The 26,784-nt window shown below is 38.9% G+C and overlaps 1 protein-coding gene across 1 annotated transcript; it reads left to right on the forward strand.

The window, feature by feature from the left end:
- On the forward strand, window positions 1-25,824 carry LOC107103806 (spectrin beta chain, non-erythrocytic 1-like; the record flags this gene model as incomplete). Its single annotated transcript, XM_015403634.1, has 18 exons — window positions 1-606; window positions 10,614-10,765; window positions 10,884-11,057; window positions 13,019-13,116; window positions 14,516-14,596; window positions 14,712-14,827; window positions 14,966-15,078; window positions 15,154-15,341; window positions 15,453-15,570; window positions 17,032-17,190; window positions 17,386-17,688; window positions 17,763-17,913; window positions 18,384-19,254; window positions 19,364-19,501; window positions 20,607-21,366; window positions 21,625-21,827; window positions 25,382-25,472; window positions 25,644-25,824. Coding segments are annotated over exons 1-18 (4,435 nt in total), but the record flags the coding sequence as incomplete, so codon positions are not given.
- Window positions 25,825-26,784: the final 960 nt, after the last annotated feature.

The following is a 26,784-nucleotide window of genomic DNA, read 5'->3' on the forward strand; positions in this document are numbered from 1 at the left end:
GCCAAGCTGCTCGGCCGGCTCCAGTCGAGGTTTTCTTGCTGTTTGTAATAGTTCGGTGGGGGGTCAAGATGAGCAGCCCGTGCCTGCTGCGCACTGCCCCCATAAGCCAACCCCGGCTCAGAGAGGTCAAGATCAGCCTCAAGTCCAGCAGCAGGGATGCTGGAGCCGTTCGGAGCAGCAAGGAAGCCGGAAGCCGCCCCTTCACCCCAGCAGAGAAAGAGGCCCAAGTTCGGGTGGGAGTGAGCAGCAGCCGGAGCAGGAGCACCCCCCCGGTCCATCGTGCCCTCAGACCCGAGAGCAGGAAGGCAACAAGCAAGCTGCAGGTACAGGAGCACCTCCCTGAGAGGAATGGCACCGTTCTGCACATCCCACTTCCCTCCGCGCCCACGGGGTTATCCCCCTTTTCCTCCTCATCATCCTCATCTTCTTCTTGCACCCCCCGGCGGCCACGGCCCTCTCAAACCCACCCGGACCTGGCCCCCGTCCTTTCTTCATCCTCTTCTTCCACGTCAGCCAGGAGCATGAAGCGGGCACGCTGGCTTAGTTATAGCACCTCCAACATCTGCTTCAACTCCATCTTGGATGGACGCTTCAGGCAGCTGCAAGGTAACCGGGTCCCGACTGTGGGGCCATGTGTGTGTGTTTACTCACAGAGTGGGTCCATCTTCTCTTGCCTCACAGATGGCCCTCCCTTTTCCATCATATGTCTAGTTTCATGTCCGGGCACTAAACGGGGGGTGAGGTGTGATGTTAGTTTATCATTAGAGCCAAACATCTACACTGGTGGAAGTTTGTTCATTTAATGGAAGCTTTGATTTCTCACATTTTTATTTATTAAATATTCTAAATAACATCAACTTTTAGCCTTTTCTTACAAGACGCAGGCCATTGAATGGCCTTTAGCTCTAACCAACTTCTCTATAACAACTAGATGTTGTTATAGAGGTTTAACTCCTTCTGGTTTAACTCCTTCCTGGCTTCTTTGTTACAGTTTAAAGTGACAAGCCTGCCATCACAGTGAATTTTTTATTTTTTTTGCACGAGCTTGCACTATGCTATCTAACTCCCTGATGACAGGAATGCATTAGTGAGAGGAAGAAAATGGAGGAGACGATGCAGGAATGGAGGGAAAGGCTTTCTTTTTTCCCCCCCTCCTGCCTCTGCTACATTTCAACTATCGACCGATCCTGGAGGCTGCAGAGGCAACCGATACGCTAAGCTGCAAACTTCTAAATCTTTTCTAAATCAGATGTGTCTTGAGATGGGCCGAGCACATCAGTTTACCAACTGTATGCCAGGACGTCTCTCTTGCATGATTTTTTCATCAACTGTTAGGAAGATTGCAACAGAATGAAGTTTGAAACGAAAACTGTGCTAAAATAAAACAGAACAAGATGAAGAGGCAGAAAACGTTTTTTATTGCATCTATTGATTGGAAGCATGCCTCTATTTTCTGGCTTTTTAGAAGTTAGACATGCCTCTTTAGTGATGTTTTCCATGTGAACAAATGTTCCTTCCATTTTTTTTTACTTATTAACCTTATTTTTTTCAGCTCTTTAAAGGAATAGTACACCCAAAACATGATTAGCCTTCATTTTCTACTCACCCCCATGCTGAACAACATTCTGGAGTACTTTTTTGATATCTCAAATGCATCTGGAGATCTGGGAGGCTTCTTGCTGTCTGCTGACATTCAAATAATGGAGGTCTATGGTGCCCGAGGCAGAAAGGTCCATAAAATTCCACAAAAAACGTGTCAATATTCCTCCATACTGCTCGTCCAATGTATTCCAAGTGTCCTGAGTGGGTAGCGTCCAGAATTTACTGGAAACTAAGTCATTTAGAATGTTTTTAAAGCATAAACAGTAGTGTATAGGATTTCCTAAAAGCGCGTTCACGAGTCTACGGAAACCGCGGCAGACCAAACCAGATGAAAGTGCGCATTCAGCTCAGCAAAGAACTCATGCTCTTCCTCAACACTGAAGTCCTCAGACATTTTTATTTTGTTGTTTCTTTCTTTGCACAGGTAAACAGCACATTTCTTCTTCTACGCTTGCATTATTGGCAGAGCAGACGCTGAATGCGCACTTTCATCTGGCTTGGTCTGCTGCGGTTTCCGTAACTCGTGAACGCGCTTTTAGGAAATCCTATACACTACTGTTTATGCTCTAATAACATTCTAAATGACTTCGTTTCGAGTAAATTCTGGACGCTACCCACTCAGGACACTTGGAATACATTGGACGAGCAGTATGGAGGAATTTTGACACGTTTTTTCTGCCTCGGGCGCCATAGACCTCCATTATTTGAATGTCAGCAGACAGCAAGAAGCCTCCCAGATCTCCAGATGCATTTGAGATATCAAAAAAGTACTCCAGAGTGTTGTTCAGCATGGGGGTGAGTAGAAAATGAAGGCTAATCATGTTTTGGGTGTACTATTCCTTTAAAGTAGTCACATTTTTTTTTATTTATCTTTATATTATTTTTAATTTTATCATGTACAACTACTACATTGTATTGATTCTATTGGGTTCATATCCAATAGCTTAACATAATTGTCCATAATTGTGAATTGAAAAAAGATAAATGATACAAATGGTTAAACAGAAAATAAAAAAGTAAACAGAGACTGAGATTTTGTCAGATTTTTCTCCTGCAAAATGACTCAAATCTGTTATAATTAATATTGTGTGTGATTAAATATCAGGTTTTCGAGCTTTGGCACAGGTTCTCGATAAGGTCTAGCTTTGGACTTTGACTAGGCCGTTTTCCGTTATGGTTTTTTCACTACTTCTAAGAGCTTTTCAATCAAGGATGACCAAAATTAGCTTCAATGATCGTCTCAGCTACTCTGACCGGCTGAAGAAAATCGTCCCCACAGCATGATGCAGCCACTGTTGGCATGATGGTTATTGGGTGTTACAAACTATAAGCAGGACTTTGAGAATATTTTTGGCTTGCTTCTTGTTATTTTCCATGATGGAATTATTTGTTACAGAGCTTCAACAAGAGCTGCAACCAATGATCATTTTTTCAAATCGATTAATCTATTGATTATATTTTTCTATTAATTGATTAATAATTAAATAGCCTCAAGTTCCTTAAAGAACATTTTTTTAATAAATTAAACCAGATTAAACTAAATCTTTTCAACTTCTGGAGTTCTGGATCGAGCATATTGGCAGACGAAAACATTTTTTTAATTTTAAATGCAAATAGTTTATGTAGTGTTTTGCAATTTTGGTATCATTACTGCTCTAAGTGGGTCAGGTTGTCAGCTAAAGGCATGTTTTAGAGTCTCTACCCTCCAGTTAATGATTAATCGATTACTTAATTAGTTGAGGATTATTACAATAATCGATTAATCTGATTAATTATTTCAGCCCTAGCTTCAACCTCTCGAACTGTGGAGATCCTCCTCACCTGTTTGCTGTTTGCCTTGTTGTATCAAATGGAGATAACGGCACACTTTTTAGACCTTTCTTTTTGCAAAGAATATCTAAAATGTTGTTTCTTTCTCTTTTTAGTTTCTGCTCAGTATTGTGTCTTTCGCATAAAAAAGCATACCGGGTAATAGCTAGAATTTTGTAGTTGCAATGTCAGGCATGTAAAATAAATTATAGGGGTGTAAATACCTCTGCAAGGCTCTGTAGTTTGTGCCTTAAGATTGCCAAGTTTTGCCTTTCTCATGCATCTTGTGCATCCCAGCTCTAATTCCCCTAATGCTCAGTCAGACATAAATAAACTTCATCAAATGCACATTAATCTGATCTTCAGCAGCTTCAGACAGTTCATTTAAAGCAGCATTTTTTTTTTTTTGCTTTAAAATGTGTCAAGAGAGAGCTTGCAAGGGCAAAAATAGAGGCCAGGTTTCATTGGCATGCATCTCTCCAGTCTACCTGTCCTTGTGTCATGGTGTCATGGCTGTAGGACAGATTGCTCTGACTTTGCCATGGCAGGGGCATGTAGGATGATGCTCTGGGGCTACTGGGCCGCATCCAGTATGAGCTGGCACTAAGGGAAAAAACATATCAAGCCGTGTACAGGGAAAATCCATCAACATGAATAAGTCATAGGGCTTTCACTGGAGCCAAAGAGTGGTTGAGATACTTCTCTGTAAAAGCATGAGAAACATAAGAATACTTAGTAAAACCTGTACTGGTATAAGGGACATGAGAAAAACAAAGGAAGTTTGGACACACAAGAAAGAGATGGAGGTCTGTCTCATTTTGTGTGGACAAGAAAACTGGGAAATAAATGCTAAACATGAACTATAACTGTTCCTCCCACACAGGATGGTTATTAAATGTAAGACTTACACCTATAGCTAAAACTTCCACATGATCTGGATCTTTACCAAATTTAAATGGATTCCTCTTTGGCATAAGGCACATTTCTGTTTAAGAAAATCCATAAAAATAGTTCATAAGTTTTCAACTGATCCTACAAACTAACCAACAAAGTTCAATCTTCTTTTCTTTTTCTCTTCAGTAAAATACCTCCGGACTTTTTGAGTATGATGCTGAGGCTGTCAGTAGTCACTGCTGCCACCCTCTGGTTCAGTGGGGTGCTGCTTGTTCCGCAACATATCAGTATCACACATTGTTCATCACTAGATGTTACTGGATTGGTGCTTGGCATGAGGGATACCTCTGATCAAATGGTACTAAAATCCATCTGTAACTTTTCCAGTTATCCTGACACAGACAGACAGACTCTCCTAAATAAATAACCTCCTTGGCAAAAGTACTAATGGCAGCTTCTTTCCTCTGAAACAGCAAAACATTAACCAACCTTTCAGTCATGATATCCTATAAACAGCTGTGTTCAAACACAGAAGTAAAATGATTTGTTTACATGTCTGAAGTGATACTTTTACTCAGAGGGAGTCAGACTTAGTAAAATAAAAAAGTAGAGATCAAAGTCTTAGAATATTTGCTGCAACTTTTTTTTTCAATTTACTCTCTCAGTTTTACTCAAAAGACTGTCAGCCCCTGCATACTTTTGGGATGGTCCAGTGTTGCTATAGCTTAACAGGCCGCAGATGCACAATTCTAGCATTTTTAATTCGATTATTTCTAAATTATAGTGGGGCTGCGCAGTGGAGCAATGGGTAGCACTGCTGCCTTGCAGCTAGAAGGTTCTGGTTTCGATTCCCTGCCTGGGGTCTTTCAACATATTCTCATTATCAGTTTGTATGAAATCGTACGAAAAGTTATGCACAGTATTTCGTACGTTTTGTACGTTTTTCCTCAAAAAACAGATCAGTGCGCATGCGCAGGCAGACAGACGAAAAAAGCAGATCCGCGTACGGACGTAAAACTGGGAAAAACAGTGCAATAATTACTTCTTGATGTCTCTAACTAGGTTGCTTACTGTTTTGTATCTTAGGGTTAGGGTTAGGGTCAGGTTTAGGGTTAATTGTATTAAATTCTATGTTATTGAATGGTGCGTAAGATGCGCATGCGCAAGGATATCTTGTCTCCAGGCAAGACGTAAAAATATGATGAAATACAACGAAAAAAACGTCCAAAACGTACAAAATTACCGTGTAGAACTTTTCGTACGATTTCATACGAACTGATAATGAGAATACACTGGGTCTTTTGGCATGGAGTTTGCATGTTCTCCCTGGGCATGCGTGGGTTCTCTCTGGGTACACCGGCTTCCTCCCACAGTCCAAAACCATGAAGGTTAGGTTAATTGGCTTCTCTAAATTCTCCGTAGGTGTGTGTGTGAATAGTTGTTTGTCTCTGTGTTGCACTGCGATAGATTGGCAACCTGTCCAGTGTGGACCCCACCTCTCGCCTGTAGACAGCTGGAGATAGGCACCAGCACCCCTCGTGACCCTAACAGCGAAAAGTGTGACAGAAGATGGATGAATGTTATTATAGGATAGATGACACAGAACTGACAAGCTTAAATAAAGATAATTTTTTTTGATAAAACGTTGTTTCATGGAACATCTGGAGAGTAAAAAGCTATAAAACCTGTTCTATTAAAGATAAACATGGATCGTTCATAATTTGGCTGATTTCTGATGTAAAAGGATTCTTTAATATAAAAAGATAAAAGCGACTGCATTGTTTTTTTCTAGCCTTCCAGCAGCATGTGTTTAAATATTTATGCTCCTCTGGAATACTGTCCTTTTACGTGAAGGTTTTACTATGATTTAAAAACAAAGGAAAAAGGATTACAAAAGGAAATCACAAACTGTCCTCACCCTCTAATCAGGATTGTCACGATGCTAAAAGATCAAACTGGATCCTCATACTAGGTAAAATACTCCAATCCATTTTTTAAACCAAGCAACACCTTTGAAGGAACCAAACAAACCAAAACATTCGATCAGTTACATTATAACAGCTGTTTTAGCTTCTGGAATTAGGACATAAACAGTATTTAAGCAACAATTAAGCCTTCTTTCAGAAAAAAAACCATGTTAAATTGTTGTTTCCCTATTTGGCCCAACCAGTTCAGTAAACACCTAGAATATGTTTTATCATCCTTGGAAGTTTGCAGCATGCAGTTATTTAGATAAATGTATGTCTCTTCTGTTTTCATTCATTGGCCTGTTAATCTACTGTTGGTAAAGAGAAATGTTAATACTGAATGATGAAAAAAGGATCATTTTACACTAAATACATCATGTTTTTCCTCATTTCACTGCTGTAAGCTGCTCATTCACAGTTGAAAAGCTGTTTTCATAAAAATGTTGTGTTGTATACACTCTGTGCATACAAAATACAGCTAAAGATTGTCTAAGTCTAGTCTTTTAAAACAAACCTAGATCTGAAGCTTACACAAATTCTTTTATATAATGTAGATAGGATGCGGTGTTAAGTTATTCGCCTGAATTATGGAAAAAAAATAAAAAAATTTTCCATAATGTTGCGTTTTTAGGTTTGTGCAGATTGGCTCTTCTGTCTGTTATTTTCAGCTTCTGTCTGGCTTCACCATGCTGTCATCATTAGCCACCTTAACCTCCAAATATTTGTGTTCATTCATAAGTCAGTAGAGTGTTGGGTGATTGAAGTTGAGTTGTCCAAGGTTCTGAACAGTGTAGCCAGAATACAATATTCATCAAGCTAGTAATTTAACCCATTATGTCACACATGAGTTACTGGGCTTTTTAGGTATCTCTCCAAGCTCAGAATCACTCGTGGAATTTTAGACAAACATAATACAAAACTAAAAGTTATAACGAATGGAGAGACCTGAAAAACCTTTAAGCATGTGGAGCTGATGTTGGCTAAAAATAGCTCTGTCGCTGAAGCTGCAGATTATAACAACAGAGGTATGGGCAGATATTTATTTATGACTGTTGATGGGACTTTTTGAGAGACAATGTTACCCATAAACTGCAAAAAAAAGCAGCTGTAGTTTGGTCAGAGCAAAACAGGAGCAGTAAGGATGATCACGGAGTTTTGATCAGGTTCAGCAGACTTACTGTTTGCTGCTGAACCTGAAGATGGAGTCAGATTCAATCACAGGGAGCAGTAGTGTTAGTCTGGAACAGAGAAGATCGGCAGATACGCAGCTTTAGGACTACACAATAATCTTATTACTGGGTAAAGAGTTACAGCCAGCTTATCACATTTAGGGCAAACTTAAATAAAATGATTTAATACTTTATAACTCTCCGTTGACTGCAAATTCATAAAAGCAACAGGACACACATGCTAGCCACAACTGGCAGATAGGTTACTGCGACCCTGGGCAGCTGCCCACATCAAAATTCTCAGCTGTAAGTTTTCAAAGGAGCAGCTTCATTATTCCTCAGACCTTTTTTTTTAATGCTAATTGACTAACTTCTGCAGCTTGTGTTTGAATTTAAGGAAATATATTGAAATCATTGTAATTGTCTTTTATTTTCACTTCCTAATTTTTCTCTGACAGTATTTGGATGATTAAGACTTTTTTTTTAATTTATGATGATAAAACTAGATAGTATTGTATATTGTGACTAATCACATTGATAATATTTAATCTTCTGTAACTCTGTAAAAAAAATGCGGATGAAATTTAAGGATTAAGCAGCGCTTTCTTTTCAAGAGTGCTTAAGGCTTTGTGCGGTTTTACTCAGAGCTGTTGTCATATCAAGTTATTCCTCGTCTGCAAAAAGCTTAGCAGGATGCATGAAAACAATAACTCCTCCACATTACTCACTCTGTTTTCCCATTGCTGCCGACTTGGCAGAGGACTTCCCTGTGCTGTCCCTTCTCAAGGTCTCTTATTGTGATATGATATGGCCAAACAGAGCGGGGATGCACTTTAATTGGCCTCTCACTGGCTGTGCTGTGAAATCCTGTTCACCCCAGATATTTCAGAAGATTTGTCACAGTTTTTAGTCAGGCTATTCTTCTGTCTCTGTGTTCTGTTCCAGCATTTGTGCTGGAGCCTTGGAATTATTTTTCATGTTTTAATTTCCATTACTTTTTCATTACGTCGGATTTCCAAGTGGATGCAGTGGAGCATGGTGTGCTGTTGTTCTGCTGAGGGGAGCAGAGTGCAGCATGATTTATTTACTGTACCCTGCTGCACCATGTGTTCTTACATACTGTAACTCCTGATTGGTTTTTCTGGATGGTGGTGGGACTTCAGCTGGAGCGGTAAAGGAGCTTACTGGTTGTTTTTTGGCAGCAGCGGGGGATATACTGACGGTGTTTTGTTCTTGTTTATCTCGCTATCCCTCTGCACTGTAAACCTAACAGGCTGCTTCCCAGGGTGCTCTTCATCTTGCCAAGTTTACTTCTGTCCAGAGTTTATGCCTCCTCATCGATCTAACCTTGCATACTGTCTCCCATTTAACCGTTAATACAGTACCTCTAACATCTCCGCCCTAGCCGCTCCTTAGCCTTGCATGCTTCCTCACTTTAGTCCAAAAGTCATTGTGGGGTTGGGGATAAGCAGGGTAACCTTTAGGGAACTGATGTGTCTCATAAAGGGAAAACTCAGGCTGGAAATGTCTCATTGATGACACAAATGTTTAAGAGCTGTGTGAATAAATAAATGTATCTGCATTCAGCTGTAAGGGGAATTAAGGAAGTGTAATGAGAAAGCTACGCCCTACTGTTCACCTTCGTCTTGCTAATTTGGTTGGACCTTGCCAAAGAAATATGTTAAACAGATGCAGACAAAACTCACTTCATGAAATATTTAGCTGGTCAGTTCATCTCTGTACTAAATTCCTTTGCAGGTGTTTTTATACTGCTTTAAAAATGTTGTTTTTCATCATATTGCAACCACGGTCATAAAGGTAGTCTATTCAGTACAAAACAAAGTAGCACATGGGAAGTGGAAAGACAACGGTACATGTTTCTACAGATGAAATCTGAGCAGAGATTAAGAGAAGATAAGCGAATAAACAGCATCAAGAAGAGCAAAAAATACAGCAGACAGGTCAGTTTAAGGAGTTAACTAAGGAATCCATGTATTGAGCTTTAAACATCACACTGAACTATCCATCATCAGAAAATTAAAAGACTATGACACATCTAAAAATGAACAAAAACGCGGCTATCCATCTAAAAAAAGAGGCTGTGCAAATGCATCATTGATAAGAGACCCGACCGGTAAACTCTTAATAACTGCCACCTCTGCAGAGGTCTTTGTCTCAGGAGATGTGATCTGCACTGTGGTGACAAGATAACCAACTGTTGCTTTTTAGAGTGTAAAATCATAAGAGGGCAAAGAGCAAACACATAGAAGGAGATGCTATGGTTAGAAGAAACCAAGATGGAACTTATTTTTGCTTATGAGCACAACTCTTCTGTTGTATTTGGTAAATTCTGAACACAACACGCTCATGCTGAAACATGGTGGGGGAAGTATCATTCTGTAGGGATACTTTCTTCAGATGGGACAGAGAATCTGGTGAAAATCTATGGGAATGTAGATTTAGGTCATTAAGTTCTGTATTAAACAGAATTAACCAGAAAGAAAACCAGTTAGAGGCTTCATTCAAACCTTCAGACTGAGGTGGAGCTCTGCTTCTGGCCGCTCTGCTTCTGGCCGCTTGTCTCCATCCAGCATGAAACAAACCAAAGCTGCCATAGTTGCAATTGAATGGTTATAAAACACACATTTCTGTAGTAAAAGTTGAAATTGAAGTTCACTGATATCTACTTCATTAACTTTCTGATTTACTGATCTTTCAATACGTGGTCAAACTTTCAGTTTTTAATTTGCAGAGTTGATAGAGAAACATCCCAAATGACTCGCAGATCTGACCACAACAAAGTGGTCCTGAAAATTATTGCTTTTGGGGCGTGATACACATTTATGACATATTTTTTACTTAGAGAATGAGTTAGAACTATGATTAAAATACTGAGATTTTGACTTTTAATGTTACAATATGAGTCAAGATCAAAACTTCTAAAAGACACTGTTGAATATAAGGTTAATGTTACCAGCGCATTCATTTACGTAATAAAAGTTCCCATCAGTTTTCCTTTGAAAACACTAAGATGAACGGCCATGTTTCTGTTTGAAGTGCCCTTGTTGGAGACAGAAAATCCCCACCAGCTTCAGTGATGCTGCTCTGCTGCCATGAGGCGGTGCATTATTCATAGAGCTCATGTTCTTTGGTAACTATGTTATCTCTCCAGATGAGCGCGAGGCCGTTCAAAAGAAGACCTTTACTAAATGGGTCAACTCCATCCTTTCCCGAGTTGGCTGTCGCATCTCTGACCTCTACCTGGACCTGCGCGACGGACGCATGCTAATTAAACTGCTGGAGGTTCTGTCTGGAGAACGTCTGGTGAGCTTTGTGGTCGCAGCCTAAAGTTTTTCCCCCTGAATGTTGATTTGTTTCTTGTCTTTTTCCTTTCCAACATTCTCATTTCCTGTTTTCCTTTTCCACCTCGTTTCCTTTGTAGCCAAAGCCAACTAGAGGCCGGATGCGTATCCACTGTCTGGAAAATGTAGACAAGGCCTTGCAGTTTCTCAAAGAGCAGAGAGTTCACCTGGAGAACATGGGGTCCCATGACATTGTCGATGGCAACCACCGCCTCATCCTCGGCCTCATCTGGACCATCATCCTGCGTTTCCAGGTAAACCCAGGCTCCGTCTGCCTGTCTTAAACCTAATAATGGACGAACAGACACATCATTTGTTATAAACGGTTGAACTTCCCTGTTTTTACTGGATAAATTAAGAATCTCATTGTGTTTTACTTTGCTACTGAGTGCCTTTATGTCAACAACATTTATTTGATGTGATGTTATCCCTCACCCTTTTCTCGGCACACGTCTTTATTCATTTACAAGGACAGTGTTTATAATCCATGTAAGCCATGGTCATTATTAATGGATGTCAGATTTTGCTCACAAAATATAAGTAGTTGCTGCGTCTCTGTTTTTGCATGCCTCATCTCCTGCTACACCCCATTTAGTTACTCTTCTGCTTATAAACATACATGATCTTTAACTGCAAGCAGCAGAGTCACATTTACTGGGTTTATGTATCTATATTTATGTGTAAATAGAAGAGTGTAAAAGGAGGTGTCATGTGATCCCACTTGTGCAATGAATTACACATTGAATAAGATTAGAATGACTACAGAAAATGTAAACATACCTGTCTTGAAGCAGAGTGTTTAGTATATGTCCCTATTTGTTGTAGATATTTCTTGGTAGATTATCTACCTAAATTGTTCTTTATAACGCCATGATGCAAATGTTTTTTTTAAAAGAGATTATTAACCAATAAAAAGTCCTAAAATTATCTCTGATTAAATTAAATGCAGTGTATAAAATGTGGGTCCCTGGGCTAGATTTGTTGTCCTATCCACAAAAGTTTATTTTAGGTGTTCAAAATGTAATCGTTTTTTTAGGTTTTGGGGTGTATTGTACCTAAATGGGGCATAAGGATGTTTTTATTTGATCTTTCATCATGTACCAGTGTTACACAGTTCTGAAGATTAACAAAGCTCAAGTTTAAGAATAAAATATTAAAGAGGCATCATTTTAAACATCTTTAAAGAAGCATTTACCCTGGTTAGCTGTGTTTGTATTGCCATCGTTGTGTCCTTTCCCTGTGTAGTAAAGCAAACCCTACTTTAACTATGAGATATAAAAAAAACAAAAAGAAAACAAACTAAAAAGGATAAGCAGATAATTTCAGCTGTAATTTATTTAACTTCCTGTTATTTGCTGCCTGTTATAGCAGCCTGAATAAACTGCAAACTCAGCCCTGCAGAAAATTAAAATCCTGGAAGAAGCGTGACCTCCCATTAAGTTTTTTTTTTTTTTTTTTATCCCATTAAAAACTTATGTTATGTTAAATTAATTAACATTTTAGAAAATTGCAAAATCTATGTTTTTTTTTTTTCCTTTTCACCTTTTCAGTTACACCAAAAAAAAAAAAAAAAACCCTCAAGTTATCATAGTCTGAATGTGTTCACAGGAACATCGATGATCATTTCAACTTGCAGCTTGAGGATTATTTCTCCTGGAAATGATGCCTTCAGGTTCCAGTCTTTTTTGTCTTTTAGACGCACATCAAACACGTCGTTTTTGCTGTTATCTTCCAGGATTGGGGCCATAGATTTATTTTTAATTTGACAGCAGCATGGTTATTTTTAGAAATGATGGTTCAAACAATCAGTCCTGCTCCATTATTCAGCCTCTTCAAAAGATAAGTAAAAGAAAGAAACAGGCTGTATTTCCAGTCTGAACAAACCAAGGAGAACCAAAGAAAGCTAAATTTAGCAATCTCTCTGGACCTGTCTCTTGTATCACATCACTGCTCTAATTATCGGCCCAGTGTGTAGGAAAAGAACTACAGTCAATAACACCTATTTTGCATCCATCTTAGTTACTGTTGAGTTGTGTAATAATCCTCTCTGACTAATAACATTAATGACACATCACTGGAGATTAGTTTGAAAAGGGAAAAGAGGCCCACAGCGTCCTCTCAGTTGTCTGTATTCCTCCTCCTTTCATTGTAACAATAAAAGATTAGGTAAGTTTTATTATTCATCCTCCTTTCTGTGTTTCCTTTTCCTCATCAGATCCAGGACATCATTGTGGAAACAGGCCAGGCAGACCAGAAGGAGACACACTCTGCTAAAGATGCTCTTCTTCTATGGTGTCAGATGAAAACTGCAGGGTAAGTGCTTTAAGTGACCTTTAGCTTCACCATCCTGAAGCATCCTGAAGGAATTACTATGGGATTTTTTTAGCCAGGTGCAAAACTGTTAGTGGTCGCATCTCTGAACTCTGAGTTTTAATTAAAAAAAAATAAAAAAAACTGTCTATACAATGCATTACAAAATTATCGGAACCCCTTTAACTTCTGTCCTTCTTTACGCTGTAAAAAAAGACATACTTTGACGTTCTTTATCAGATGTTATTCCATTGATCAGCACAAAGAGGAAAGTGATTGTCAAATGAAAGGTGAATAGAACATGTTTCTCAAACATCTGTACAGTATAATCCAAATCCAATTTATATAGGCCCATTTACACTGCAACCTAATGCCATCAGAAGACACTTTATTAGTAAACAGAGTCCACATTTGGACGATTTCATCTCTATAAATACATCTGATCATAAAGGCCTCAGAGTTTTTATTCAAGAGTCCCAAGAAGAAAACAAGCAACAGCAAAAATGCTTTTCAGTAGGAAAACCAAGACTAAGGCTGTACCTTATTTTCTTTATTAATTGTTAATGCAGTGTCACTCTATGATTGTCGTCAATTGCAACGTGAAGTTTCACACAATTAATATCTGTTAAGGTGGTAAATTCATTAAGAAACTGTACCTAATTGCCAAAAGAGCAGATGTTGGCTATAAAAAAATATTTGAATAAAACTTGATTGGATAGAAATAATGAACTTCATACATTTTTTCCCAGTAGCTGAATATAACAGTCATTTCCTGGGGTCTGCCAGGTGATGTTTTTGCCAAGAAAACAAAACTTAAGGCAAAAGCAGTTTTCATTTATTTATTGTTTTTTTTGTTTTTGTTTAAAGTCTTATCATTTGCCGAAAAGAAATCACAGGTTTTCCACATTTTGTGCTAAAAGAAAAAAATCTGAGGTTGCAAAGGAAAACTTTAGATCAAAGTATATCTGTGTGTAGAGTGGTCTAGTTAAAGCTCAGGCTGATTCCCCCCAAAATTAGATTTTTATTTGTTCAGAATCATGGACTACATTTTGTTTTTCATGATTCCAGATGACTTTTGAGTTTAAAAAAAAAAAAAAAAAACTTTAAAAAAGATAAAACTATTTAAATAGGTCAGTGTAGGATTACTGCTATGTTACTTACTGTCACTGTAAAAGCTTAGAAAGAGAATTAACAGAGCATGTTTTGAACTGGTTTAGAAAAAAAACAACAGCCTCACACGCAGAAATAAAAAAAGACAAAACATATTTCTCTTAGGGCTTTGAACCTATGGTTATAAAAGGTTTAGCGTCATACAGAACCCAGACAGTGATTTAAAGCTGGAGCTACACAGAAATGTCCTGTCATGTTCAGTCAGTGACATCCAATCACTTTTATTTCACAGATACCCAAACATCAACATCACAAACTTCACCACCAGCTGGAAGGACGGAATGGCCTTCAACGCCCTCATACACAAACACCGGTATGGATGAAAAATAAAACCTTCTCTCTTAACACAGTCTGCTCTGTGTCTCCCCTCATTTTTCTTTAATCTCTCATCCTGTCTTGTCTTTTCTGCTCTTTCATCTCTCTTCCAGGCCAGATCTGGTGGACTATACCAAACTGAAGAAGTCCAATCCAACCCACAACCTGCAGAACGCTTTTAATGTAGCGGAACAAAAGCTTGGAGTGACCAAACTGTTAGACCCAGAAGGCGAGTGATGGAGGACTGTGAACACCTCCGCACAAAACTCAATGTTCATAAGCATTGATTTGGGTGGAGAATAAACACCTCAGGGGAGGTGATGTCTCGTGTTGCTTTGATTAACTTATCTGTCATTTTCCTTTCCAGATGTTTTCACCGAGAACCCAGATGAAAAATCCATCATCACCTATGTGGTGGCATTTTACCACTACTTCTCAAAGATGAAGCAGCTCGCTGTTGAGGGAAAGCGAGTTGGAAAGGTTAGAAAGACACACAGGAAGTGCTCATAGTCTGCAGAGCCAGCACCTTTGTTTACATATGGCCTCATTCTCCAGGTTCTGGATCAAGCTATAGAGACGGAGAAGATGATCGATAAGTATGAGACGCTGGCTTCAGACTTGCTGACGTGGATTGAGCAGACCATCATCGTGCTGAACAACAGAAAGCTTGCCAACTCTCTTACTGGAGTCCAGCAGCAGCTTCAGGCCTTCAACACATATCGGACTGTAGAGAAGCCGCCCAAGTGAGTCCAAATAAGTTGCATAAATCTCACAAGATTCTAAAAGTGTCTCTTTTTGTTTGGAGGTTCATTTCTGCATACCCCCTGGGGGTAAAACTTCTTCTTTTTTTTAAGGTTTCAAGAGAAAGGAAATCTAGAGGTGCTTCTGTTCACCATTCAGAGTCGCATGAGGGCCAATAACCAAAGGGTCTACACGCCCAAAGAGGGAGCCTTGGTTTCTGACATCAACAGGGTGAGAGGACAAACCAGAGGTCTGCTCTGCCGTCTGTGCTGAACAGGACTCTTAACTAAAGTTTCACTTTGTCTGAAAGTAAAAAAAAAAGAAAAAAGAACATAGTAACGTAACAACATACTGAACTATGCATTTAAGAAACAACAATTATCATTATATATGAACTTCCAATGCATTTTAAGGCGCATAGTATTCATACATTTGAAACTTTTTCATGTTTTGTTGAAGGATTTGGTTTTAAACATCAACAAACATTCTTACCTCTGAGTGAAAATATCAGATGGTCTGAACATTCCTAGAGGAACCTTTAGATGTAGGGGTGGGACTGTAAAATTAAAATCCGTGACACAATTTCATCAGGTTTGATTATGCTGCTTTGATTCTTAATGATGTTCAAAACTGTTTCATAAAACAATTACGTTGATAGAAGTAAAAAACAAAGAAAGTGTAAATATATAGCAACTTCAGTTCTCATTTTCCAATAAATGAAGGAGTATCTGGTCTGAAGGGTAACTGGCTCCCCAGTTGCAGCCGTGAAAATGTGGTTTATGTTTGAACTTGGTCTGCTTTACTCTGGCTCTAAGCTAGTGTTTAATAATGGAGTTGTTCAGGCCGCTGAGTGCTTATCCGCCTATCACACATAGCTTCTTGCACATTAGGTAAAAGAAACCTTGCTTACATATTGACTTTTGCAACAAGCCATGAAGGGGCTTTCTGTTTCCACTTTATTGTTAGAGGACTCTTCCACCTGAGCTGTTTTTACTGCAGCTCCCTCGGAGTTAGCATTAACCTCTTAGCTATTTTTGTAATTTTTCCTGTTTCGTAGTTTGGTTTAGGTAGATAGTTTTGACTCAGCTGGCCTGCATTTGGGTTAACAATGAGGAATTAAAAGAAATTCAGGACTTCGTAAAATTCTTAACTTTAGTTAAACTCTTCCAGAAGTCTTTTTTTTTCTAGCTCTAATTTTTTGGTGTGGGTTAGCAAGCTTGTTAATCCCTGGATTAATTTAAATAGAATGCAGGTTCTTACAAAACCCTGAGACCTTCACAGAAATGCTGTTTTGACAAGAATAAATTACTCACCAGTGGTCTCTTTTTTATTTACGATTATTAGATAAGAGAATTTAGATCAATATTTAGATGTTTTTAAAGTCATGTATATTTTTCCCTCCCCTGCTATGTGTGAATGAAGTTCATAAAATTCCTGTAAAATATATTTCAGTCTCTTCTTTTATAGCATGCTCAAATATGCATCATTTCATAGCATACTGAATACTTGAATAAACAAATCTTTTCGGAGTAGACACCGATGCTGGATATTTTTTTAACCTCTGAGCTTTTCATTAAGGATGAACTCAAGCAGAAGGGAACATCTGCATTTTTTAAGCATCTCATATTGCTGAATTGACGACCCCTGTGGAAACTACAAAGACTCGAGATGCTTCTCATTATCCCTGTGCAGGCCTGGGAGCGTCTGGAAAGGGCGGAACACGAGCGGGAACGCGTCCTGAGGGATGAGCTGATCCGGCAGGAGAAGCTGGAACAGATGGCGCGAAGATTCGACAGGAAGGCAGCAATGAGGGAGACGTGGCTCCTGGAGAACCAGAGACTGGTGGCTCAGGTTAGCCAACAACTGTAAACAAAGATCTGGCTTTAAATGTGTTTTTGTTTAAATTTTAAGCTTTCAGTTGACCGTAAAATATAAAGACATGAAAGAGTGTCTACTGTGGAAATCCATCTGCACTATCATGTTTTAAAGGTCGGCTAAAATAACCTAGTCTACAGTAACATACAATTCAACCTTCTCTCTCCTCAGGATAACTTTGGTTATGACCTGCCGGCTGTAGAAGCCGCTAAGAAGAAGCATGATGCCATCGAGACGGACATCGCCGCATACGAGGAGCGTGTTCAGGCGCTGGTGAACATCTCTTTGGAGCTGGAGTCTGAGCGTTACCACGACTCCAAACGGATTGACGTGAGAAAAGACAACATCCTGAGGCTGTGGGACTACTTGCAGGAGCTTCTCAAGGCTCGAAAAGGACGCTTGGATATGAACCTTACCCTGCAGAGGATCTTCCAGGAGATGCTCTACATCATCAGCTGGATGGATGAAATGAAGGTATGAATGCATATATTTACTCTAAAAACCATCAGCGTTCGATAAAGAAATCTAATCCTAAAGCTTCTGTTCAGGCTCGACTGCTGTCTCCTGACTTTGGGAAACACTTGTTAGAGGTGGAGGACTTACTCCAAAAGCATGCACTGCTAGAGAACGACATCGCCCTGCAGGCAGAGAGGGTACAGAGTGCCAGTGCTGCTGCTCTGAAGTTTGCAAATGGAGATAGTAAGTGGAACATACTCATTACACCTTCGAGGAAAGAAATAGCTGGCTTTCTGTGAAACTTTATGCATTGGTTTAACATTGGAAATGAACCAGTAAATGTGGCAGACCTGAATGCTGCTGTGAATTACTTTACAATTCACAATACCCTGTAACCTTGTTTTTCGTGTGGACTTCCTATCTTTTGCTCATCTGATTTTTCCAATTTATTGGGATGTTTTGTGGCCTGAAATTTTTCCAAACACTCAAATTTGCCTCTCTTATAAGCAAAGCATTTTTTACACTATTGGAACTTTGTGTCAAAAGGGTTTCTTTTGAAGCTATAACTTCCCGGTATATGTTGATACTGGAAACAGGGACATGCCTCGTTACAATTCCACATTCCAGCTGAAAAAGGAAGATATACATTGGGGAAAACAGCATGTCCTACTCGGTATAAAGGAACTTTTTGCTGATTTTTTTTCTCTTTGCAGGTTATAAGCCATGTGATCCCCAAGTGATCCGTGACAGGGTGCAGCACCTGGACCTCTGCTATCAGGACCTCTGTGCCCTGGCTGCACAGAGGAGGGCTCGGTTGGAGCAGTCTCGCCGCTTCTGGAACTTCCTGTGGGAGGTGGCTGAGCTAGAGAGCTGGATTAGAGAGAAGGAGCAGCTGTTCTCCTCCCTGGATTATGGAAAAGACCTTACCAGCGTGCTGGTGCTCCAGAGCAAGCACAGCGCCTTCGAGGATGAGCTTGGAGCTCGCTGCACCAATCTGGAACAGATCTTGGCTGAAGGGGATAAGATGATCCAAGCCAAGCACTTTGGTTCTCCAAAGATTCAGGAGTGCATGGATGACATCAGGAGGCAGTGGCAGCAGCTGGAGGACTTGGCCACATTTCGGAAGCAGAACCTTCAGGACACACAGACCTTCTTCCAGTTTCAGGGTGATGCTGATGAACTCAAGGCCTGGTTGCTTGATGCCAAGAGGCAAATGAGCAGTGATGACGTAGGCCACGATGAGTACACGACTCAACGGCTACTGAAAAACCACAACAGCTTAAGAAATGAAGCCATTAAGAATGGAGCTACCATCGAAATGCTGTCCAAGCAAGCCAATGCACTGCCAGAGGAGCTACAAAACACCCCTGACATTCAGAGGCGTCTCAAAGACGTCAAGGACCTTTACATGGAGCTCCTGACTCTGGCTGACCTGAGACAGAAGAAGCTGGATGACACTATGGCTTTGTACACCATCTTCAGTGAGACAGACGCTTGTGAGCTCTGGATGAGCATGAAGGAGACATGGCTGGTGGGCTTAGAGGTGCCTGAGAACCTGGAGGATTTAGAAGTGGTACAAAACAGGTAGACTAGAAAAATGATGTAACTGGAGATCAGTAATCTAAATGAAACTAATGGGCTGAAAGTTTCTGCATGGTGTTGTTTTTCTAACTAGCTGTTGTCTCATTTGCAGGTTGAGCGCTCTCGCTCAGGAAATGGCGAACGTTCAGTCAAGAGTAGATGACGTCAATAAAGCTGCAAAACAGCTTGAGGACAGCAGACACCCCCGCACTAAAGAGATCAAGGAATGCCAGACACGACTAAATAAAAGGTACTTTTAGAAAATTCTTTTTTATTGTACAACAATCATCTAATAAAGCTTTCACCAAAATTTATTTCATCATTAATTTAGCTCCACTTCCCGCTTTTTAAATGGTCATATTCTTATTTCTCAAATGAAAGCATACCAGATCTTAGCTGCAACCCTAACTTATGTGGAGACTAATTTTAGGATAGTTAGAGACTAATGACAACAACGAGTACTTCATGTTGTTTACACAAATATTCAAAAGGGAGATTTTTAACGTGATCAAAGTCATTTAATGTAACAAAGAATGATAATAAATGCTTGCTAATGCTCTGGCCTTCTAATAGTCAAAATTTCTTAATATGATCATTAAAAATTATGATATTCAGTTTGTAATTAGTAAAGCTTTCTGCATAGGTAGCCAGCTTGCAATAGCTAACTATACATGACAATTTTCCCTAAATCTTGTACAATTTTTTAACGAAGGTGATATCTTAATAAGACTGATCAGTGAGAGATGATGCTGGTTTAGCAATAGAGGCATAAATACTGTGGCTTAATCCTCAACCGAACCAACCCAATTTCAAATTCCAAACATGGGAACTTTTATGTAATTCTTCCTGATTCTCTCTCTAACAGGCTTTAGACAAATATCTTTTATCACTAGCTTCATATGATCTGAAAAGATCTGAAAAAAAAAAAAGTTAAATAAACTGACTGTGTTTTTTATAAGCCTGGCTTAATGGCATGGTGCAGCAACAGGTAGGGGAGGAGCGCATTTCTCCAAAAAGGCCAAAGAAAGCTATTGAAATGTATCAAAAACTCATGAAAATGTATTTGTGACATTAAAAAAAATGTGTGTATTTTTTTTTTTACAATTACTGTAATTACCAATGATATAACAAAACAAAAATTTTGCAAGCTTTATTTTAAGCTAGGTTAGGACTTGTTTTTAATAATGTGTAAATGTGAGATATTTATTTTTATTTAATAGCTGCTAATAGATTAAATAAGTAAAATCTTACTGAAAAATTAAAGGTCCAGAGGATGAGATATTAAAGTATTTTTAGAATATGAATTATAGAATTGCCGTACGTTAAGCTCATAATAAAATGTTTACTTTTTTTAGATGGGAGGCTTTCAAGGCCATGGTAGAGGACAAGAAAAGGAAAGTGGATTCTGCTGTCAGTCTACATAACTATGGCTTGGAGTGTGATGAGACAGGAACCTGGATCAAAGAAAAGACACGAGTGATCGAGTCCACACAGGATCTGGGCAATGACCTGGCAGCTGTCATTACCATCCAAAGGAAACTTTTCGGCATGGAGAGAGATTTAGCTGCCATTGAGGCTAAGCTCACCTTCCTTAAAGAAGAGGCGGAACAGCTGGCCCAGGATCACCCGGAGAATGCAGAGGATATCTTAGCCCGAAGGAGAGAGCTGGACACGGCCTGGGATAAGCTTAGAAAAACCCTTAAAGACAGGGAAGACTCTCTCGGCGAGGTCAGTAAGTTACAGACCTTCCTCCAAGACATGGATGACTTCCAGTCTTGGCTTTTCAAGACTCAGAAAGCTGTGGCATCTGAGGAGATGCCCACCTCGCTGCAGGAGGCCGAAGAGCTGCTCGGCCTTCACAACGCTGTGCGAGAAGACATAAACAACCATGAAGAGGACTATCACCGGGTAAGGGACACTGGAGCTCGGGTCATCCAGGGCCAGGAAGATGATCCTCAGTACCAGCAGCTGGAGCAGAGACTGAAGGGCCTGGACCGGGGCTGGTATGAACTTCAGAAGATCTGGGACAGTCGCAAACATTTCCTGGACCAGGGTCTGGGCTTCCAGCAGTTCTTGAGGGACTGTAAAGCTGTAGAAGCCATCCTCAATAACCAGGTAATCCTTTTCCTCATCGTGTAATTTTGTTTTAGTAGAGGGTCAAAATCATCTAAGACACCTTGAACATCTCAGGTCAACAAAGCTGCAGGAATTCAGCAAGAATGTTGAGTTGAGGAATGCTGAATTGTCAGTTTCCACGCCACTTGTTTGTCTTGTAATTCCATCAGTAAAATATTGGTTTCTGGAGAGTCCACCTTCATGTTCTGAGGCATTTTTTTCCTTTTTCTAAATCCCACAATGCTTGTTTTGTTGCAGGAGTATACTCTGGCTCACATAGACAAGCCTGACACATTGGCAGGGGCAGAAAAAGCATTGAAGAAGCATGAGGACTTTGTCAGCATGATGGAAGTCAACGAAGATAAGATTGATGGTGTCATGCAGGGCGGACAGCGAGTGGTGGACAGCAACAACCTGTATTCTGGGAAAGTTCAGGAGAAAATGGACTCTGTGCAACACAGGTGGTGTATTGTTTTGGTTTACGTGAGTTTACCTATATGTTAAACTATAACTAAATGATTTCATCTTTAACGCTGGGCAATCAGCTTTCTGACTGACTTGCAAAGTACATTTTATCTTGACAACCTAAGTAAAACCCAACAAAATGTGTATGTTTCCTTTCAGCATTAGCCAACACTACCCAAATGACAGGGGATTGTTTACTTTGTGTAGAAAGGAATGATGTCTTATCTAGTTGCACCCTGAAAAAGGTTTCTATCATTTCTGTGTAGGCAGTGACAATTCTGTGTTCCTGCATGTTGCTCATACACCTGCTGAATTCTGTTAAGAACAGAGAGACTAGTCACATGAATAAGGTAGAATATCATTTCATTTATCCTGCTCCAGAATCTCTCATCACTTCCTGTATTTGAAATGGTTGAGATGCTGCAGACTGAGGGGCTTTTCCAGAGCGCTAATGGAGTCAATAAGAAAAGAGATGACATGTCACCCAAATACGATTTTTTTTTTTACCATTGACTATCTTTATCAGATCTTTTCATGACAGTCTGAACAAAACAGATCAGTTTTTTTCCAATGCGACCCAGGCCACATGGCTATGAGGTTCTGAATGTGATACATATCAGATCTTTTTAAATGTTACTTGTGTCTGAACAGCCAGGTCACATTCATCTGACCTGAACGTCATTAATACTCAACAAAGAGCACTATTTATCTTGCTACGCAGAAGCAGGAAGAAAACCAACCATGAGGGATGATGATGTAGAGAGCAGTCTTTCTTTTTGATCTTCTTGAAGAGATAGTGTTGGCTGCAGTTGGAAAAGAAAAGAAAGATCCTTAGATGCACTCCAGCTCTACCATCCATGTTTACTTCTATAAACAGAGATGCAATGACATCACTACTTGTGATGTCATTGCATCCTCTACTGCGCATACGGGACACTAAAGCTGTATCATTGCAGTTCACACGGAGATCATACAAGTCGCATACTTTTGGAAATGTTAACCACCAAGCACAACAATTTCCACCAAAAAATTGGATTTGAGCATTGAGGCCTGTAGTGTGAACGTAGCCTTTGTCTTTTTGAAACACATCTCATGAAATGTAGTAGTTTATGTGTGGAAATAGCGCTTTATCCATTTTTCCTGATGTGTTTTTAAGCTTTGCTCAAATCATGCAGACTAAAAAAAAACCAATGAATGCAGAGCAACAACATATTTGATACAACCTCTAATGATGTTTTAAAAAGAGTTCATTATTTTTAATTAATAATTTTGTGATAAGGTATGTCTTTAAATTCCTTTGACAGTTATGACCTGGCCACACATAAATACGGAAATAATTTTGATAGTAATATAAATGTCTTGGAGAGAAAACATTTTCACACTGATGTTAAGTCTGAAGAAAAAGTTTTAAGAGAAAATATTTTGTTAAAACTTTTTCCTCTTAAATAACATCAGCGTTTACGTTTACAGTGTGAAAATCGTTCCCTCCAATACATTTATTTTACTTTCAAAATTATGTTTCCGTTGCAGATCGCTTTTTTTCTTTAATTTAATAAAAACACAAAAATAACTCCATAGGGTGGGAGATATGGCTGAAAAATGTAATCTCTGATATTTTTCCATAAGTGTTATGATAAAAAATTATCTATAATATATAAAATAAAAATAATAATGTTTCACAACTAACATATAACAAACCAAATGGTTGCCTCTTGTGATATTGCACAGTGAGCTAGTTTATCAGTTATGTGTCAGGGTTTGTTTGTGGGTTGTGGACCCAAAAGCAGAGGTAGGCAGGCAGAGGTAAATATTTGGTTGAGTTAACGAAGAGAACTTAAAAACAAAGTCCAAAACGACAAGCAACAGGAATTCAAAAAACAAATGATAACAAAGTCCAAAAACAAATGAGAAACCAGGAGTCCAAAAGTTCAAAGACCTTAAAAAAAGGAAAACATAAGGCAAAACTTTACCAAAAACTTAGGAGTCATCAGGGGAAGAACTGTAACCAGGAGGAAGGCTCGGAGAGACGAGTAGGAGGAAGACTGATGACGTTAGACGAGGACCCAGCAAAGAAGAACAGAACAGAGAGTATTTGTAGGAGACTGAAAGAAAGAGAGAGTTAACGAGCAGATTAGGAGCAGGTGTGAGCAGAGCAGTAAAAAGGAGCAAGAGAAAAAAGGAGAACTCAAGAGGGCAGAGGCCAACAAATAAAAACCTGAGAACTGAAAATAACCAGAAACGTAAATATCGTAAAATAACCAGAAAGAACAAAATATTTAATTAAACCACTAAACTATAAAACAAAGAGCAAAGCAAAACTGAATATCAAAACAAAAACATAACAGAAACAGAAACCTAACATTATGAGCAGACTCCTAAGAACAAATGAGTTCTTGTTGAGCTATGGAAACCCAACGACTGCACTGGTGGAAAAAAATCTAGATGTACAAAAAACTTTATAAACAGAAAACTCATCTAATTGGTAAAATCGATTGTTCGCCCAGCCCTATGTAAAGTTAAATAATGTGTATGGCCAACTCTTTATAACAACTACTGTCAGAAAATGCCCAGTTACATGTCCAGCAAACTTTAACACTGCAGAAGAAATGTTTCTTAAAAGAAGTGCAATTTGTCATGAATTGAGGAGGTAAGTGAAACACTTTGCCAAGATATTGCATTGTCTTTTATTTTAAAGGGATATTATCTAATTATCTTATTTTAAGCGTAAAAATACTCATTCCAAATGCCAAATCATGTTATTTACATGTTTAAATTATGGATAAATGCACTTAAATTAAGATTTCTTTTACTACTTTCTAGATTATTTTTGCAGTGAAGAACCGAGAAACATAGTTAAAACCTTCTTTAGAAACTGTTTAGAATTAAATGCAGACATAATACGCAAACATTATTAATTAATTCATTAAATATCCTTAGAAGACGTCTTGAGAAAATCCAAAACACCCTCAGAGGAAAATGTGCAGATAGAAATATGGTATTTAATTCCTTATGCCAATCTTGTCACCCATTTTAAAACATTTAAAGCTAGACATTATCACTTTTGTTGTAACATTTGGACTCATTTGTTATATCTTAAAAACATTTAATTCAGATAAATTTCCAAGATTGAAAGGTTGGAAGTTCATTGTCATTTTAAAGTCTTAATTTAGGCAGGAAATTTGAGCTTTAGCAGAAATATCTCCCCACTTCCTTTAGAATTTCACTTCAGTGATGGAAATGTTTTTCTAGCCTCTGCATTATTAGCTTTAGAAAGGGCATTTGAGCTGCCGCTTTCTCTCCCAATACTCAGCCTGATAGACAGGCACCTGCAATAATGGATATTGATCTTTAGCAGCGCGAGCTTTTCTTCTCTGCGAAGCAAAGAAAGACATGACTTATTTCAGTAAAGTGGAGCTCTGGTGGGTTTGTCTACAGTATGCAGCTTGAATTATGTCACAGAGAGATTTGTTAGGCGGAGAAGGAAAGGCCAGCTCTGACTGAAATTGTTATTCATTTATTGTCTACCTTTTCTTTTTTGTGTGCTTCTTAGGCATAACAAGAATAAGAGACGAGCCGATGAGGTGTCTGAAAAGCTGAGAGATAACCGTGACCTTCAGCACTTCCTGCAAAACTCCCAAGATGTGAGATCATTAAAATCTTAAGAAAAGTTTTATGAATACCTTGTTTATAACTTTATGTTCTTCTTTAGAATTATTAGACTTTTAAATTGTTATTATTCTTTCTTTCTTATGAGAGCAAGTTTAATCCACCTCAATAAATGCATAATATTCTTTTTTCTTGCTTTGCTGCAGCTGACTGTGTGGATCAATGAAAAGATGCTAACAGCTCAGGATACTTCCTATGATGAGGCCAGAAACCTCCACAGCAAGTGGCTCAAACATCAGGCCTTCATGGCAGAGCTGGCCTCCAATAAGGACTGGCTCAACAAAGTAGACCAGGTCAGTAAAATACTCATTGTTTATATCTTCTATTGTATTATCTACAGAGGCAGAGCCAGAGCATTTTTATAAGGTTGGCCAGGCAGTAACCAATGTACACTGAGGGGTGGCCAAAAAAGGATGGGCACCAGAAGCTCAGGGTCAATCGGCAATGTTCCAACAGGAAAATAATGTGCAAAACATCCATATTTTCTAAATAAAGACAAACTATACTCCCTACAGCCCTTGCTAGCAAATAGATGCTTATATGTAAACATCCATGCTTTCTAGATAAAAGGTATAGTGGATACAATTCTTTCAGGTTTGAGTTCTGGGGCGTAAATCTTTCCCTTTGTCATTACTTACCTGCTTTTATCAATAATCATCCTGCTTAAAATTGATATTTACAAGTATTAATATCTACATAAATTAATTGTTCAATACATTTTTATTATAATAGTTATTAATAGTTATAGCTATGATTTCACTAAAGACTCCTAGATGAATGCAGAGATACGTAATTTTCCCTTTACCCCATGAAACACAAAATCTAGTTCTGAAAAGAGCAGGAATATGTTCTTATCATCTTTAATGTTATTATATTGATGTGCATAATTAACACAGTGTTTTTGCTATCAAGTAATTATGAATATATGAAAAAAATTGTAAGTAATATATGAAAAATTAAAATATTTTGAATATTTCACTTGGTTATTGGGGGGGGGGATGGTAGGGGTGGCCACAGGGGTGGCCAATGATTGGCTAAGGGTGGCCATGGCCATCCCTAGCCCCCCATCTAGCTCCGCCCCTGATTATCTAATTCCTGTAAAGCACTTTGAATTTGTCCATGTACAGAATTGTGCTATACAAATAAACGTGCCTTGCCTTGCCTTGCCTTGTGAGGGGAAGAGCACTAAAACCCATTACATAATTATTATGTCATGGCAAAATGTCGACAGACTGTATGAAAATTTGAGGAACTTTGAATTTACAAAAAATGAATACATCCCTAAAC

Source organism: Cyprinodon variegatus, unplaced genomic scaffold, assembly GCF_000732505.1.
Source record: "Cyprinodon variegatus isolate N-32 unplaced genomic scaffold, C_variegatus-1.0 Scaffold1531, whole genome shotgun sequence".
Lineage (NCBI taxonomy): Eukaryota > Metazoa > Chordata > Actinopteri > Cyprinodontiformes > Cyprinodontidae > Cyprinodon > Cyprinodon variegatus.